Below are 18386 nucleotides of genomic sequence, written 5' to 3'. Positions count from 1 at the left end.
ATGTGGGGACATGGCTGTGATATAGTGGCTGTCACTGAGCTCACAGCCGCACACATCGCACCAGTCCAGAATCATGAAAATCTACAATTACACTAATAGGAATTATTGTGTGTGATTATAATCAGACATACTTAAAATAGATTACATTATACTGAATAATGCTATATGTTCTGGTGTTATAATATGTATTATTTTATCATACTATATTACGTTACATTATTATTTTATATGTTATTGTTTTATACATAGTACTGTGTGCAGTATACATAATATACACTTAATATATTATATATCATATATAATTTATGTATTCTATTGCATGCTGCATACTGTATACCATATATTGCATGTTATTTACTACATTACATTATAATATATTACAGATTGCATTAATTATGCAATACTATACATTTGCCATATTCAATCATACTGTATTATAGTTAATCCATAATTCTATATTCTAAAGTTTATATACAATGTAATATATGCAATATGTTATATATGCTATATGTTATAGATGCAACATGTTATACTATGTTATATTATATTGCAGATTAGATTAATTGTATTATCTAGTATATAATGTAGTATATATTACATATTGTGTATTGTATATTATCTACTGTATTATAAAATTCAATCTTTTATTATCTATATTCCACACAATAGTATATGTGCTGTATGATATCTGAATTATTATGTATTATATATTAGCTATCATATTAATTTATACTGTTCTTATAGATATTTTTATAGATACCATAGTTTATATTATACATTATTATCAATAACATGATAGGTATTACCATATACTAGATATATTATCATATATTAACTATACTACAGATGTTAATAAAAACAAATGTATATATTAGATATTACTACAGATATGACTATACATATGATGGTGTTTCATAGATATTTTTATATAACATATTACTATAAATTATAGCTATTACAGATATCATTATTGATATTATTATAGTTGAGATTTTGTTTGCATTTATTTGATTTTTCCCAGGTGCTTTATACTATTGGCAGATATTCCTGCTATTATTTCTCCAGGCAGCTGACCAACCCCGGAGCTGGTGTGGATAGGGTGGCACTCACCCCATCCCACAGCACTGAGGCAGCAAGGGAAAATGGCCGTGGTTCAAGTAGCAGAATTGAGTAAAGCATCTAATTAATGGACAGCAATTAATCTCCAGCACAGAGAAAGGGGACACACCCACTCCAGCCCTCCCAGGGACCTCAACCCTGCTTGGGTCTCAGAACTTCCCTGAAGGCCCTGCTGCTCTCCTGGAGACACCAATCCTCAGGAGACACAGAGAAGAGCCAGACTCCACCTTCTTTCCCCCCCATAAACACTGATAAAATCCCACTGGACATTCCCTTCTCTCTGCTGAACTGCCCCAGCTCTTTCAGCTTCCCTTCCTATGGGAAATGCTCCAGACCCTTGGTGGCCCTTTGTGGTGTCTCTCCAGTATGTCCCTGTCTCTCATACTGGAGAGGCCAGCACAGGACCCAGCCCTCCAGGGATGCCAGGATCACCATGGGTTGGTGACACTCCCCCCTCACTGCAGCCACACTCTACCCATCAACAGGACCAAAAATGAAGATGTTGACCAGGACTGGACACAGAGTTGACCCCTGGGGTTCACGACCAACCTCCAGCCAGACCTGATCCAGCCTTTCGGCCGAGAAGCCCACAGAATATTCATTTTTATGCTCAAAATTAAATGCCAGCAATGAAAGAGGCAGATGTTGTCTCAGGAGGCCATGGAGAGCAAAGAGCAGCCTCTCCCCTCAAGGTGTGTCAAGGTGGGACATCACTTGACAGCAGCTTCTGGGAAAAGTGAGAAAACAACAAATCAAACAGGGCTGGCACAGGGTTTCCATGCATCTGTTTATTGCCACATTGGTGAAGTTCTGATCCCCAGGGAAGGATGCTCCAGCCCCACACGTTCCCCAGGAGCTCTGTCACCTCCATCACTGCAGCGCTGGAGACACCTGGGAAAAAAGGTTTGGTGACACTTGGCTGGAGCAGGTGCCAGGGTGTCCCAGCGTGGTGGCACCTGATCTGATCTGGTGGTAGCACCCACCATGGCACCAGCAAGGTGGCCCAGCCCCAGGAGGGCGAGGGCAAAGTGGATGCAGTTGCAGGTGATGGTATCGTACTCCACCGGCTGGTCCATGGCCGCCCGGATCCGCCGCTGCAGGGCAGCCACGTCCAGCTCTCTCCTCCTCCGGAGCACCTTGGCCGGGCCCCGTGTCCGCAGGAGGTGGCTCTTGCCATGCTTGGCCACGATGCCTGATGGCGATGTCCCTGAGCTGCCTGCGGGCAAAGTGGGCTCTGTACCCCATGTCCCTTCCGTGGGGATGTCCCCATGCCGTGACACCTCTTGGGGCTCACCTTCCAGGTGGATGATCTCCCCGTCACCGCAGTAGATGCCAGCGTGGGCGCCCCACCAGCCAGGGCCCCCAGAGGCCAGCGGGAAGAGGAAGAGGTCCCCGGGCTGGGGCTCGGCCACCCCGTTGGGGACCATGTCGAAGTGTTGTCCCAGCAGCCCCTCGCAGAGGAAGAACCCTGCCGTGGTCACTGCCCCAGTCACTGCCTGGGGACCCAGCCGTGTTTCAGGGCCACCGGTGCCCTGGGGACACCAGCTGCATCACTGTCCTGCTGGCTCATCCCACATCCTTGGTGGCTTAAGCACAGCTTAGGTCTTGGGTCTCCATGGATGGAAACCCCCTGGGAAGGGACTGCCTCCTCTAAGTGCTGAAGCACCCATGGGTGCCGAGGAGAAGGCAGGGTGTGCAGGAATCGACCCAGTTGTGCCGGGGGTGAGACAGGCAGTGCAGGGCACAGGGGCAATGCCAGCACTTACCTGCCTGGAGCTGCTCACCTGGAGGGACAAACACCTTGCATCAGCCCCGCTGGCACCAGTGTCATGGCTCAGCCCAGGCCTGGGCTGCTGCCACCCCCTGCCCAAGCACATGGCTGGGGTTCCCATGCCAGCACCCCCAAACCTGCCTCACCCAGGAGCCCAGCCAGTGCCAGGACTGGAGGAACAGCCAGTCTGGGGCTTGCAGGGTCTGAAGGAGGGAGCTCACCTGTGGGGAGAGGGTGCAGGGCAAGACAGGGACCTGTTCCCTGCTGACACCCTTCCCCTGCCAGCACCCAGCCCAGCTCAGCCCAGCCTCCCAGGCCACACATCCCCTCCCCCCAACCCAGACCCAGCACCAGGCAGGTCCCAGCTGTGGGGTCCAGGGGCACTGGGTGCTATGGCAGAGGGGTGGGATCACCCGGATGCAGGTGTCCTCTCTGCCAGCTCCTCCTTTACCTGGGCGAGGAGATTCATCTGCAAGGAGAAAACACGATGTCCTGAGAGCTGGGGACAGGTACCCCGTACCTCAGGGACTCCTCTGTCCCCGCAGTTGTCACCCTGCTGAAACCCAAGCTGCGGCCTCGGTGCTCGTTCTGTGCCCTGCTGCCTCACCTTGGGGTCACCTCCAAGGTCCTCTCACTCCACCGTGTTTCCCAAGCTGCCGCTGCTCCAAAAGTGGCTGCAGGACAGGACCTCAGCCCGCCCCGGGAGCACCGCGGTGGCTCTTGGCACTCGCACGTGGCCCCACCGGTGCCTGGGAATGTGCCCGGACCGGCTGCACCGTGGCACTGTGCCCATCCTGTAGGGCCAGTCCCAGGGGGACAAACCCAACCTGGTGTGACATTTCATCCACAAACCTCGTGGGTGACCCCAAAGGAGTCATGAAACAGCCCTGTGGCCACAATGCCCTGGTAACCAGTGACCACCAGGCTGGTGACAAATCACTTCTCAGTGCCAAAACCCTCTGGCCCTGGGAGGCCCATCAGCCTGTACCCGGCCCCATGTCCTAGAGGTGGCCACCAGCCTATCTCCAGCCCTGTGGCCCCAGAGTGGTGCATGCCCGGGGTCAGCTCTGGAGTCACATTAAACTTTAATCCTGCTGCTGGGGGTCAGTGAAGGCTTTGGCAGGGCTCAGGTGGGTCACTGTCACCCTCTGTCATCGGGCAACCTCCAAAGAATCATTTATCAAGGAGCCTCCAATAAACAAGAGCTAATTACAGGTGAAACCTGAGCCTGGCCTGGACCTGGCTCAGTGCAGGCGGCCACATTAACCCTTCCCAGCCACCTCCAGTCCCACACCACCTCCAGGAACTTCATGTCGCCTTCTTGTTGGTCTTGTCTCCTTCTGGTCTCCACCATCCTCTCCTGGTCTCTGTTGTCTTGTCCACATGTACACATCACACCCTTCTCATTCCCATGCTCCCCTCCCAGCCCCCATCATCCCATCTCAACCCTTACTATCCCCCGTGATCTCCATCCACCCCTATTGCATCCCACTGCCCCCTCATGATCTCCTTCGCAGCTTCCTGGTCCCCATCATCCTCACATGGTCCCTGTTGTCATGTCCTGGTCTCCATCATCCCTTCCCCATCACTGCTGTCACCTCCTGCTCGCCACATTTGTCATTGTCACTGGGTCACCATCAAAACATCCAGGTTCCCATTGTCCCCTCTGATCCTCATTATCGCCTCCCAGTCCTCATCACCTCCTCCTTGTTCCCATCACCCCCTCCTGATCCTTGTTGTCACCTCTTGGTCCCCATCATCTTCCCTCCCCCCCATCAGCTCCTCTTGGTCTCCATCATCCCCTTCTGGTCCTCACTGTCTCCCCTTGGTTCCCAATATCTTCTCTTGATTCCCATCAATGTCCCCATTGTCTCCTCCTTGTTCTCACTGTCCTGTCCCTTTCCCCACCACTCCATGCCGTCACCAACAGGAGCAGGACTGCCAGGACAGTGGTGCTTCCCTGGGTCACTCAATGTCCCCAGCCAAGCTGTCCCTGGCCAGGGTGCATCCACCAGCTCCCCACAGCGAGTGGGATTAGGGTGGCTGGAGCCTTGGGGCTGCTCCTGACCGCAGGTCTCAAGCCCATCGCCAGCATCTTTGGGTAATTAGTAAATTAGTAATTAAACGCTCTCTGCCTGCTGGGGCGAAGGGGGGCAGATCCCAAGGTTTTAGGCTGGGTAATCCCGTGGCATCTGCCCCAGCATCTGTCACCGAGCCGAGTCACGACCCTGCCTCGGGCTTTAACATTTGCTCCTTCACCCCCACCCACCACCCACAGCCCCTCGGCCGTGGCGTCAGGCCTGCTCATGCTGCACCCAAAAAGGGCTGGGTTGGGCTCCCAAGAGTGCCCAGTTGGGTGCTCATGGAGCCCTCATCCCCGGGAAGAGGACAGGGTGCTGCTCCACGGGGAGCCCACCCTGGGGACGGCACCCATCTGGGTGTAATGGAGAAACAGGGTGGGAAACCATATTTTTGTAATTATTGGCTTTCCTGGGGGTGCTAATGATTGGCTGGCAGCAGATGGTTGGCCCAGCTAATCCCACTCCCAAATCCCTGCTCCGGAGCTGGCTTTTACCCGACGGCAAGGAGGGGACGGGCAAATTAGCCGACTCAGCTGTATCGCCACGCTGGCCGCTCCCCGCTGACCCTGGCACTGGCCGCCCCTGTCCCCATGGGTGGGCCGGCACACCGGGATGCAGCTGTTCCCTGCACCCCTGGATCGGGCACTGGGGGGTGTTTCACCCCTGGGTGAGAGGTGTGGAGGCACCCAAGGGCCGGGCAGGGAGGTGACAGCTTGCTCCCGCCGCATTAGCCCAGCGTCATAATTCTGCTGCGGGAGGAGGCGGCCACTGCCGCAGATGGCGGCGGTCAGAGATCTGGGTCAGGACAGGGGCTGTGGGTGGGACAGGCACCCTGGGGAAGCAGGGGGTCCCAGGGTGGGAGGGGGCATGGAGCCATGGTGCAGGCAGGGATGGGTCATGGTGCAGGCAGGGATGGGTCATGGTGAAGGAAGGGATGGGGCCATGGTGAAGGAAGGGATGGGCCATGGTGCAGGCAGGGATGGGCCATGGTGCAGGCAGGGATGGGGCCATGGTGAAGGAAGGGATGGGCCATGGTGCAGCCAGGGATGGGCCATGGTGCAGGCAGGGATGGGGCCGTGGTGCAGGCAGGGATGGGGCCGTGGTGAAGGAAGGGATGGGGCCATGGTGCAGGCAGGGATGGGCCATGGTGCAGCCAGGGATGGGCCGTGGTGCAGGCAGGGATGGGCCGTGGTGCAGGCAGGGATGGGGCCATGGTGAAGGCAGGGATGGGCCATGGTGCAGCCAGGGATGGGCCGTGGTGCAGGCAGGGATGGGCCGTGGTGCAGGCAGGGATGGGGCCATGGTGAAGGCAGGGATGGGGCCATGGTGAAGGCAGGGATGGGGCCATGGTGAAGGCAGGGATGGGGCCATGGTGAAGGCAGGGATGGGCCATGGTGCAGGCAGGGATGGGCCATGGTGCAGGCAGGGATGGGCCATGGTGCAGGCAGGGATGGGGCCATGGTGCAGGCAGGGACGGGTCATGGTGAAGGCAAGAAAGATGGTGGAGCCGTGTAGAGTCAGGAAGGGTGATGGAATGTTGCTGCACGTGGGAACATGGAGCCATGGTGCAGGCAAGGCTGATGGAGTCACAGTGCAGACAGTGAAGAGGGAGAAATGCTTCAGGCAAAAGGGATGGAAGGAGGTTGTAGGCAGGGGGATGCAGGAATGCTGCAGGCAGGAGGGATGCAGGAATGCTGCAGGCAGCGAGGATGGAGCCACACAGAAGTCAGGGATGCCGGAAGGGTGACCCCCAGCCCCTGGATCCACTGGAGTCACTGCTGCCAGCCCTCAGCAGGGACTTGCTGCCAGTGCCTGTCCCCAGGACACCTTCAGGGCATCAACATCCCCGAGCCCCGTCTGGAAGGGGCACAGCAGGCCGGGAACCCCTGTCCTCAGCCTGGCCCATCGCTGGGGACAGCCCGGGCCCGTGACAGTGGCCACCCGCCACCCCCCTGAGCGGGGCGGGGGGGGGGTTTAGCGGCTAAAGCCCACAAATCCCAAATTGTGCTGCCCTGTCACCGCGAGGGTTTAGCCGTGGTTGCGTAACCCGGGGGCCACCTGGCCCCCACCCTCTGCGGTGTCAGCAGCCCCAACATCCACGGGGGCCCCCGACCCCAGGAGGGGATGCTGAGGCACAGTGGGGCCCCTACCGAGCATCCCCCCCTCCCCTCGCCATCAGGGCCGGTAATTAATTACTTGGGGGCAGGGAAATTACCCCCCTTAATTACCACTTTTCGTTATTCCCCTCTAACCGCCTTAGTGAAGGGCTTATGCGCTTACAGGACCTGGTGGGTCCCAAGGGGAAGACGACACATATGGGGGGTCCCCAGCCCGAGCCCCACCTGCCACCTCTGCAGAATCTCGGCCTGGCAGTGCGGGGCTGGGGGTGCTGGCAGGGTGACACCTCCACGGTGGCCCGCGGCGGCGCGCGGGGGGGTGGCTTGGGTGTCGCGGGGTTTAGGGTTACAGGGCTGGGGCTCAGCACCTTTTTAATTCTTCATCGCGTGGCTGATTGATCCCCCCCGCCCCGCGCAGACACTAAAGATTAAGAGGGTGACAAAGAGGCGGCTGCTTACACAGCGCCCGCCGCTAAGCCGCCTTGAAGAGAGCAAGGCAAGAGCCCCGCTGGCCGCAGAGCTGCCGGAGCACCCAGCGCCTGGCCAGACCCTCCGCGGGGATCCAGAGGGACAGGACAGGGACAGGTCGGGAACGCCGGGTGAGGGATGGCTGCGTCCCCGGCGGGGTCAGTGGTGAGCGCCGGGCTGGATGAGAGCCCCACGGGTAAGAGGTGGTTCTGCTGGAGTGGGTGCGACACGGCGGGACACGGGTTTTTCTCTGGGATGGCCAGGCTCCCGCTGTGGTCATTCCCCAAGATGCCTGGGGGTCGTCTTCGTGGTTCTCCTCTGGGATACTTGGAACCCCCTTCATGGTCAATCACCGAGATACTTGGGGTCCCCCGTGGCAGTTTTTCTCTGAGATGCCTGAGATCATCATGGCCTTCTTCTGGATGCCTTTGGTCCTCATCGTGGGCCTTCTCTGAGATATCTGGGTGTCCCTATTATGGTTCATCTCCAAGACACCCAGTGTCCCCATCATAATTGTTTGGGTTGTTTGGGCTCTCCATTGCCAACCTTCCCCAGAATGGCTGGGCTTCTCCTCATGGTCCTTATCCTGCGTGCCCAGGGTCCCCATCATGGTCCGCTGAGATGCCTGGGGTCTTCAGCTGTCATCCTCCTCCAAGATGCTGAGTCCCCATCATGGTCCTTCCCTAGGCCAGGATGCCTGCAGTGCCCGAACCTCTCCATGGTGTCCATGGTTCTCATCTCTGTTCCTTCTCCAGGACCCATGAGGTCCCCAGCTATGCCCCTTCTCCAGGATTCCTGGGGTCCCTAGTCATAACCCTCTCCTGGATGCCCTTGGTCCCTGGCCCTCCACCAGGGTTCCCACAGTTCCCTGCTGTGACCCTTGTCTGGGGTGCCCCATGTCCCCAGAGCTGTCCCTTCTCCAGGACACCGCCCATCCTTGATTGCAGCCCTTCTCTGGCATGCTCAGTCCCCCTCCTGGGACGCCTGGTGTCCCCATCCCTAAGAACACCGTTTCATCCTTTTTTATTTTGCAAAATTCCTGTGAGAGTTCATCCTGCATCACTCTGTGCTGGGGTGTGGGAAAAAGGTGAACCCCGTGTGGAGTCCCTGAGGTGTCCCCATTCACGTCCCCGGGCTGAACCAGCAGAGGCAGGAGCCACCCCATCTCCAGGATGCTGGGAGGCAGCAGGGACTGGTGGGAAGGACGAGGGACATCGGGATGCCCAGAGGAGCCCCAGATACGACGGCTCCACTCCCGCAGGGCTGAGCCCGGCCCCCGGGAAGGCGCTGAGCCCGGTGCTGCTGTGCAAGGTGTGCGGGGACACGAGCAGCGGGAAGCACTACGGCATCTACGCCTGCAACGGCTGCAGCGGCTTCTTCAAGCGCAGTGTCCGCAGGAAGCTCATCTACAGGTGGGAACAGGCGTGGGGGTCCCCACAGGGCAGGGAATGGGGGGATGGGCAGCCAGAGGGGCAGTGACCCTGCAGATGGGCATCCAGGGGGGTAAGAACCAGGGTCCCATGGACAGACAGCATGGAGGAAAGAACAGCCCGCAGGGCAGGGACCCTAGGAATGGCCACCCAGGGAGTCAGAGGATGGACACAGTGGGGCGGGAGTGGGGGGAACAGGGACCTAGCAAGGTAGGGACACCCAGCAGAGCAGGGACCTCATGGGATGGGGCACCCAACAGGGAAGGGATGGACACCCTGTGGGATTGGGATCTTGGAGATGGACACCCAGCAGGACAGGGAGTTTGGCAACAGGGACCCAGTGGGGTGGGGTCCCCCGGGATGGACACTCAGCAAGCCAGACACCTCAGGGCATGGGCAATGGGGGACTTAAAGCCGTGCAGGGGACAGGCACGCAGGCGGAGAGGCACCTGTGGAGAGGGTGTCCAGAGCTCCCTGATGGGGCCAAAACACCCATCAAGGCAGAGCATTCACTGGGACAGGGCACCCTTAGAGTGGGGACAGGGCACCTGCTGGGAACAGTGTGCCCACAGCGGTGGGGCACTTGTTGGGTGGAGGGAACCCATGGCGGGGAGATATGGCACCCATGGGGGCAGGACCCTCCTCGGGGACAGGGGCCACCCCAGGGGCTGCAGCCAGGTGCCACCTCTCCCCATAGGTGCCAGGCGGGGACGGGGCTGTGCCCAGTGGACAAGGCTCACCGCAACCAGTGCCAGGCCTGCCGGCTCAAGAAGTGCCTGCAGGCCGGCATGAACAAGGATGGTGAGATGGGGGGGACACACAGTGACGAGAAGCAGGGGGTGACAGCGGGGTGGCCGCTGCTGATGCCACCTTGTCCTCCCAGCTGTGCAGAACGAGCGCCAGCCCCGCAGCACGGCCCAGGTCCGGCTGGACAGCATCGAGCTGGATGCTGAGCTGCCCCCTGAGCACGTGGCCACCACACGTGAGGTCCCCCCATCACCCTGTCCGGCTCCTCGTGGTCCCAGTGCCACTGTCGCTGTCACCCCGGGTCCCCGAGCACCCACACCACCCACCAACCATCGCTTCATGGCCAGCCTGATGACGGCCGAGACCTGCGCCAAGCTGGAGCCCGAGGACGGTGGGTGGCTGCCAGTGTAGCAAGGGGTGGGCGGGTGGTCGATGTCCCCGTGGTGTGGTGACAACCAGTGTCCTCTTCCTGCAGCTGATGAGACAGTGGATGTGACGGGCAGTGAGCCAGAGCGGGCGACCGGCGAGTACCAGGTGGCGCCGTACCCGGCAGCCAGCCCCGAAAACATCTACGAGACCTCAGCACGTCTCCTCTTCATGGCTGTGAAGTGGGCCAAGAACCTGCCCGTCTTCTCCAACCTGCCCTTCCGCGACCAGGTGGGGCTGGGAATTTCCGTGAGGAATTGGGGATCTGCCTATGTGGCAACAGGAACCCCAAAAAGAGTAGCAGCCAGTCAGGATGGCTGGAGCATCTCCACAACATTCTTAGGGTTCCCTCACAGATGCTCCTCAGCCCAACCAGCTGTGGTGGCTGCAGGTCCTGGAGGCTTTGGGGTTGACAGGGACTTTGGGGTTCCCCCTGCTCTCCCCAGGTGATCCTGTTGGAGGAAGCATGGAGCGAGCTGTTCCTGCTCTGTGCCATCCAGTGGTCCATGCCCCTGGAGAGCTGCCCGCTGCTGGCTGTCCCTGAGCCGGCCCCTGGGAAGCTGCTGCCGGCCGCCCTGGATGTGCGGGCGCTGCAGGAGACCCTTGGCCGCTTCAAGGCATTGGCTGTCGACCCCACGGAATTTGCCTGCATGAAGGCCGTGGTGCTCTTCAAACCAGGTGAGGCCACTCCCAGCACCCACCACTGGCCATCCCTGTGCCCCTCCCCAGCCTGTCACCCACTTGTCCCTGCAGAGACCCGTGGCCTGAAGGACCCTGAGCAGGTGGAGAACCTGCAGGACCAGTCGCAGGTGATGCTGGGCCAGCACAACCGATCCCACTACCCCGGGCAACCCGTCAGGTACCGCTGTCCCCACGTCCTCATGGGTGACACCAGGGTGGGACACCCACCCATGGCCACGGCTCTGTCCCCCAGGTTCGGGAAGCTGCTGCTGCTCCTCCCGGCGCTGCGCTTCATCTCCTCGGAGCGCGTGGAGCTGCTCTTCTTCCGCCGCACCATCGGCAACACCCCCATGGAGAAGCTGCTGTGTGACATGTTCAAGAACTGAACCCCCTTCCTGCTGTCACCGGCGTGTTTGTCACCCTGCGCTGGCACCCTGTCACCCCCACCCTGGGTCTCCTCACCCTGGGGTGTGAAGGTGCCTGTGGTCCCATCTCCGGGGCGATGTCCAGGACCGCGGAATGCTGCTGGCAGCTGGGAGGTGGGACCAGCTTCCCTGGGGGCGGAAGGGGGATGTTCCCAAGTGAGTGCCCAGTGCAGTGGCAGCACCTCCTTGGGGCCGGTCTTGATGGTGTCCCAAACGCTGGAGGAACCCAGGCAAAGGCACCTTGGCACCATGAGGACCCGCTGCCACCCAGGGACCACCAGCCTGGGGGACACTTACCCAGGGATGACGCCAACCTGGGGAGTGACATCAGCCAGGGATGACAACGGCCAAGGGTGGTGCCACCTGGGGGTGACACCAGCCCAGCACATCCTCGGCTTGATCCCAGCCCGGGGTGACACTGGCTGGGGGTGCTGCTGTCCCAGGGCCAGACCCTTGTCCCGCGTCCTGGGGTCTCCCACTCGTGTCCCCCTTTCATACTCGGAATAAAGAGGGTTTTGCAGCCCGAGTCCCTGTGCTGATGACTTGGGTCCCCTTGGATGGGGGACTGGGGGGACCAGCTGAATGTTAATAACCTGAATAGGAATAAATAGAAATCAGTAACCTGAATATAAATACCTTGAAAATAAATTATCTGAGTGGAAATAAACTAAATAGAAGTAAAATTAGTATAAATAATCTGAATTAAATAATCAATATAAGTAAGATTAACAGAAAAATATGAATAAAAATAAAATGAAAATAACTGGAAATTATCTGAATATAAAAAAGATAAGTATAAATAATATGTCTGGAAATAATCCGTTGGAAATAATGAAATAATTTGAATAGAAATATAATGCAACTAAATAAACTGAAATAGTCTGAATAGAAATTAATTGAAAATAAACTATCTTAATATAAGTGAGATGAATATGAATAATCTGACTGGATAAAATGGGAATTAAATAACACAAATAGAAATAAAATGAAATTAAATAATCTGAATAGAAATAAAATGCACGTAAATTATTGGAACATAAATATCTGCTTTGAAATATCCTTCACTAAATAATCTGAATAGAAAGAAAATAAAACTAAATAATCTGAAATAATCTGAATAGAAATAAATTGAAAATAAACAAACTGCATATAAATAGGAGAAACATAATGAATCTCATTGGAAATAATCTGAATTAAATTGTGTGGAGAGAAATAAAATGAAATAATCTGAATAGAAATAAACTGAAAATAAATTGTCTGAATGTAAACAGTCTACCTAAAAGTAATCGGAAATAATCTGAATAGAAATAAATTGAAAACAAATTACCTAAATAGAATGAAATAGAAATTATCTGATTAAAATAATTTGTATGTAAATAATCGGCATATACATAAATAAAAAGAATGTGAATATCAAGTAAGAGAAACAGAAATTCTCTGACCATAAATAATGAGAATGTGAATAACCAGCACTGAACAGTCCGAAGGGAAGGGATCCCGAGCCCCGGCTCCCCCTCCCAGCTCCTCCATCCACACGGGGATGGGGAAAATCCACAACTCCATAACCCCATGGAACAAATGGGGGAAACAAACAACCCCCAGACCCCTGGGGCGTGGGCAGCAGGAACAGTGTCCCACTGGGAATTCTTGGCCTTTGCAGACTGACACTTTTATTTGTCCGTTTGTGTCGGTTTGTACACGATTCCGAGCGCGGGCGACGCGGGATAATATATCCTCTTACATACAGACTTTGTTTAATTTACACGCAGCGACTTTATAAATTACTTAGAAAACTTTCCATGAAAAATAACAACAATTCCCCTCGCAGCCCTCCAGTAGTCAGTACATTCAGCCCTCCGGAAAACCCTCTGGGACCCCAAATCCTGCCAGGGAAGGGCTGGGAAGGAGCAGGGAGATGCCGGAGGAAGGGGACCCTGGAACAGCCCATTATCCCTCCAGTCCTGCTCAGCTCCTGCCAGAACTGGATTTTATATATATATATATATATATGTATATGTATGTATATATTTCTTTTACATGTGTTTTTCTTTATACATATAACCACAAGTATATTATATATATAAAGAAATATATTTTCAATATATTCTATATATATTCCATACACTTATGTATATCAAGAAGTCTATTTTCTTTATATATTTTCCCTATATTCCATACATTTTTATACATATGAAGAAATAGAGAGAAAATAGATTTCTTTATATATACTATATATTTCCTTTATATATTTCTTTACAGAGAAATACTCTTTATATAAAGAAATATATAAATATATGTAAAGAAACATACATAAACATATTAAACATATATTAAATATATGCTTAAATCATATAACATTAAATATGTTTCTACATAAAGAAATACATTAAAATATATATAAAGTAATAAATATTCTATATATAGTACATATTTCCTTTATATATATATACTTCCTTATATATAGAAATATGTAAAATATATACATAAGGAAATATATAATTAATTTCCTTTCTATACTTCTTTATATATAAATATATAAACATATATACATAAAGAAATATGCATTCTTTATATATAGAATACCTTATATATTTATATATAAATATGTACTATATATGCAATAGAAAATACATAAATGTATTTAGCCTTTATATTCTTTTATGTATTTTTTAATTGTATGGAGAATATTTATTTGTTTGTGTGTATATTTTCTTTATATATAGAATATATATATTATTATATATGTTCTTCATATATATAAATATCAAATATATTTTCCTTATATAGAAATTAAACATATATAAGGAAAATAAATATATTCCAAAAGAAATTAGGTACATATATATATATATATATATATTTATATCAGTATGTTTGCCCGAGGCAGATCTGACATCCCTGCTCTCATCCCGCTGGGATGAGGAACCTGAGGATGAGGCTGGACCCTTCACTCGTCCCCAGGATCTCCTCCCCCATAGCCATTTTAAGGGCAGTTCTGGGGTTTTTAGTTCAAGTGGCTCAAAATGCTGGTTTGGCACCAAGCACTCGGATGCTCCCAACAATCCCAGTTCCCAGAGAATTTGGGGTGGCTCCCCAGGAGTTTCCACTGTTGTGGTCACACTCCGCCTTCCCTGTGCATCCGGGTCGGTCCCCAAAGCCCTGTTTGTCCCTCTGGGGCTGGGAAAATCCCATTTCCCCCCCGGATGGGGGTGACTGACTCGGTCTGGCTCCACTCCCGGGATGCAGTGCCAAGGCCGATGCTGTTCCCACTCTCCCTGCGGCATCTGTCGCTTCTCCCGTAGGAAAAAAAATTAACATGAAAAAAAGTGTCAAATTTCAAATAGCAAATAAAAAATAACCCAAATAAATAAACCATCCCTGGAATGGGCAGGGGGAGAGGGGACCGAGGGGCAGCTCGGCCAAACCCAGGCATGCCAGGAAAAGACAAAATACTCAGGAAAACTCAATTTTTTGCTATTTTCCCCATTTTTGATGGCACTTCAGGAAAGGATGAGCTCCAGCCCAGTTGGAAGGACAGATTCAGCCTTTATAAATCTAATTAGTGAGCCAGGGCTCCTAATTTTGCCTTTCCAGAGGTGTTCCGGCACCCGGAGCTTCTCCAGGTGCCACTGAGGATGATGATGAGACGATTGGGGAGGGATTATGAGCTGAGTCATTAACTAGCATCGTTAATTAGTCCTATGATGGGCTATGATGGGCTAATCACACCTCCAGGGATTTCTTGCTGAAAATAAAACTCCGTGTTTTATTGAGTGATGGCCGGTGACACCAGTGGTGACAGCAAGGATGGCTCAGCCTATTGCTCCCCTCCTCTCTGGCCCAAAAATAATAATAATAATTAAAAAAAAAAAAAATCTGTCTGGGGAAAAACGTTAAAAAAAATTAATAAAAATATATATATTTACATGTAACTCCAGGAACCGGTATATAAACAAATATCGCTTCAAGTAGTCCTCGATTATTATTAATTATTATTATTTTTTAATACTGATGGTCTCAAAAAAGAAAAAAAAAAAGAAAAAAAAAGAGGAAAGGTGGTTAGGTCTCATTAAAAAATAAAAAACCAAAGGGAAAAGGTTATTTTTGGCAGGTTTTAACACTTTTCCATGCGCTCAGCGTTGGCGTGGATGAGGCGGTTAAAGCGCGGAGGGCTTGGCTGCAGTGGAGCCAGCTCGGGGTGCTCCCATGGGAGTTCCAGGCTTGGTTTGCTCCTACCAACGGCGATTCGGCACAAGGATCTGGCGGCGGATGCTCCGTGGGATGCTCCGAGGGGAAGGACCAGGAGCCGGCCAGGGCCTCCCATCCCGGTCCACCCCCCGGCCACCCGAAGGTCTCAACCCCCCCAAACCATTAAGGCCACCATTAAAACCGTCCCCTCCCGGCCTTTTTAATTAAGAATTCATCCCCCTGGCATTAACGAGGAAACCATCAGAGCACTGCTGATGGGGAGGATGCCCCGGCACGAATGCAGCCCTGGGGTGGAGCATCTCAGACCATGAACTCGTTGCTCCCCAGGAGGACAAGGGGTTGGGCGGCAGCGCAATCGGCCTCGGGGTTCCTCTTGCGTCCCCCTCCAGGCCCCCCATCCGGGGGCTCTTTGGTTTTTGGGGGGGAAGTTTTCACACTCTTCAGTTTCTGTTTGCCTTTCTCCGGGTTGAAGGTCCCGCGTGTGGTGAACTGCGGCCGGTCCTCGGGACAACGGAGCGGCCCCGCCAGGCCCTCAGCGCTCGCCCGGGTTTCGGGGGCCTCGCCGTGTCCCCCCGCTCGGTAGAAAGGAGATTTGGAGTACATCTGGAAGCGCTTCCGGGGCAGGTGGGGCAAGCAGGAGGTGGACGACTGGGAGGAGGAGGAGGAAGAGGAGGAGACGGGGGTGTCGGTCGGCTCCGCCGGGTCCAGCCGCATCCTGGGGTGCCGTCGCAGCCGGCTCGGCCCCTCGGCCTTGGCAGGGCGCAGGGAGGTAAGTGCTACACTTCTCTCTGCAGGGGCAGAAGGACCACGGACGGTCAACACCCGGACACCACCCAGTACCCAACCACCCCCTCCCTGGGGACACGTGCCATTGAAGCCAGGACAACGTTCCCAGCATCTTGGTGGGGGCAGCGTCACCCCAGATGAAGCAGCAGCACTGGAAGAATGTTCACCTCCCCACCAACCCTGGCTGCTCCCATCCATCCCCCCAGGGCCATGTGATTGAACCCTTAACCCCCCTCTCTGCACCCATTTAAACCACTGACTTTCAATAAACTTGAAAATCCCAAATAATAATAATCCTTCCCAAAGTGACAGAAAGACATGGTGCCCTCAAGTTTGGGGGGGACTGCCCATGGCAGGGAGATGGACTTCAGGACCTTTGAAAGTCCCTTCCAACCCAAACCACTGCATCATAAACCTAAGAACACCTGGGTTTACCCGAGCGATCGGAGATGGCTCCTTCGGAGTCAAAGTTCAAATTTTCTGAGCTGTCAGCGGTGCCGATGGAGGCTTCGGACTCGAGGGTTTCGTCGTCGGAGGCGCGGGGCTCCAGTGTCAGCATCTCGAATGTCAGCTCCTCCCTGCAAAGCCAACACAGCCCCATTGACCCAACAGGACCAAAAAGGTGGAGAGGAGAAAGGGATGCACATGCACCAAGAGATCATGGAGGGATGGAGCCCTCCAGTTATCAACCACATGATGTCAAACAACATCCACAGGTTCGGGACGTGGCTCGAACCCTTGGCCAGACTCACTTTTCCTTCTGCAGGCTCTCGATCTGCTCGGTCAGCACCTTCTCCTCCTGCTGCATGGCCACCTGCTGCTGCTCTGTCACCTCCATCTCCATGGCCTCCTCGCTGCTCATGGTCTCCTCGGGGACGTCCGTCACTGAGGGCAAGCGCCCGGTGACAGGGGACGCGGGGCTGGGGTAGGCGCCGCGCCGCACGCGTCCTTTGCCCTGAAGAGAGACAATGGTGTCACCACCACCAGCCGAGGTGATGTGGCAAACACTCAGGTGCCAACCACACTGCTCTCCCAAGGAGTGAAGAAGAAGGGCCCAGACACTGGTCCTCAGTGTGCTGCTGCCGGATGCACCCCAGACCCTCCAAAACCTCTCTTCAGGCTGGGAGAAGGACTCAACACATTGGAGGGGCCGGGGATGGAGGTGGTGAGGAAGGCAGCAGGGAGGATGATGCTGGTGGACCAAGTGCAGCTTGGACTCCAAGCAAGCCCAGCTAGCAGCAGGATGGGTTCCCACAAAGCCCACAGCCTGTGTGATGGGAAGCTTGACAGTGGCTTTAGGTGGGAGCATCACAAAGGCTTTGATTTCAGGGCACCTGGCTCCTGCTTTATCCTTGGATCAAGTCTCACATCCTTCCCCTATCCACCTTTGGTATTACCTGAGCATCACAAGGGTCTCACTGACCCCTTCAGCAAACAGGAACTCCCATCTAATCATGTTGTCCATGCCCTGATCTCACGTACAGGAGATCCAGAAACCAGGACCACCTCCAGTGGTCCGTTGCAAGACAACCAATGTGGATCTTTGTGCCCACAGCTGAACTGGCTCTGATTTAATGCAGCTCTGAAGAACCACCTCATTTTTTAAATACTGAAACTGGCAACGAAAAAGGACTCAAACAAGAGTGGTACAGATGGAGAGACATATATGCAGCTGTTTTGATCTTCTGAGGACCAGCTCTACAGATCTGCTCCACAGAGCAGAAGGATTCTTGGAGATGAGGGACATGGCAGAGATTAAACAGCTTTTATCTTAACATTATCATGACCAGACATCTCATCTTCTACATTCCAGAACTGATGTGACCAGGACTAAGAGAGGTCCATCACTTGCTGCCCTCCCCTGACAACAATCACCCAGGAAGAATCTGTGTCTCCCTGGGGTGGAAGAGCTTGTTGCAGCTCAACTTTCCTCCCCGTATTTAAGCCCTGCATCCCCAGGTCTTCCTGACAACTCATGTGCCCAGAGCAGGTTTTCAGGATAAAGGATCCTCCCTTTTTCCCTTTAAAAGCTGGATTTCCTCCATTTTAGCCCTTTCATCTTTTAACACCACATCTCAGAGATCTTTGTCAGCAAAGCCGTTCCTGTGCCCTGGTGTTCTTCTGAT

The 18386-nt window shown here is 53.5% G+C and overlaps 3 protein-coding genes across 6 annotated transcripts in view; 1 reads left to right on the top strand and 2 right to left on the bottom strand.

The window, feature by feature from the left end:
• Window positions 1–1816: 1816 nt before the first annotated feature.
• LOC309578225 (uncharacterized protein) lies at window positions 1817–4202 on the bottom strand (the record flags this gene model as incomplete). Its single annotated transcript, XM_082290647.1, has 6 exons — window positions 1817–1846; window positions 2103–2311; window positions 2414–2615; window positions 3037–3111; window positions 3342–3359; window positions 4185–4202. The coding sequence occupies 6 exons, from the start codon at window positions 4200–4202 to the stop codon at window positions 1817–1819; spliced, it is 552 nt and encodes a 183-aa protein (XP_082146773.1).
• Window positions 4203–7694: 3492 nt separating this feature from the next.
• Window positions 7695–11226, top strand: NR2E3 (nuclear receptor subfamily 2 group E member 3; the record flags this gene model as incomplete). Its single annotated transcript, XM_082290570.1, has 8 exons — window positions 7695–7752; window positions 8818–8968; window positions 9684–9787; window positions 9870–10124; window positions 10209–10390; window positions 10606–10837; window positions 10913–11018; window positions 11094–11226. The coding sequence occupies 8 exons, from the start codon at window positions 7695–7697 to the stop codon at window positions 11224–11226; spliced, it is 1221 nt and encodes a 406-aa protein (XP_082146696.1).
• Window positions 11227–13965: 2739 nt separating this feature from the next.
• The window catches only part of MYO9A (myosin IXA), a 176749-nt gene continuing 172328 nt past the window's right edge, over window positions 13966–18386 (bottom strand). For all 4 annotated transcript variants that reach the window (XM_082290759.1, XM_082290762.1, XM_082290760.1 and 1 more), the window contains 3 exons: window positions 17013–17215; window positions 16696–16838; window positions 13966–16262 (listed from right to left, as the gene is read on the bottom strand). In XM_082290759.1, coding sequence (XP_082146885.1) covers window positions 15775–16262; window positions 16696–16838; window positions 17013–17215 — 834 coding nt within the window. In that variant the 3' untranslated portion in view covers window positions 13966–15774. The remainder of the gene's footprint in view (window positions 16263–16695; window positions 16839–17012; window positions 17216–18386) is intronic.

The sequence above is a fragment of the Coloeus monedula genome, assembly GCF_965178545.1.
Source record: "Coloeus monedula genome assembly, chromosome: 14".
NCBI lineage: Eukaryota > Metazoa > Chordata > Aves > Passeriformes > Corvidae > Coloeus > Coloeus monedula.
This window is presented reverse-complemented; position numbering and strand designations above follow the sequence as displayed.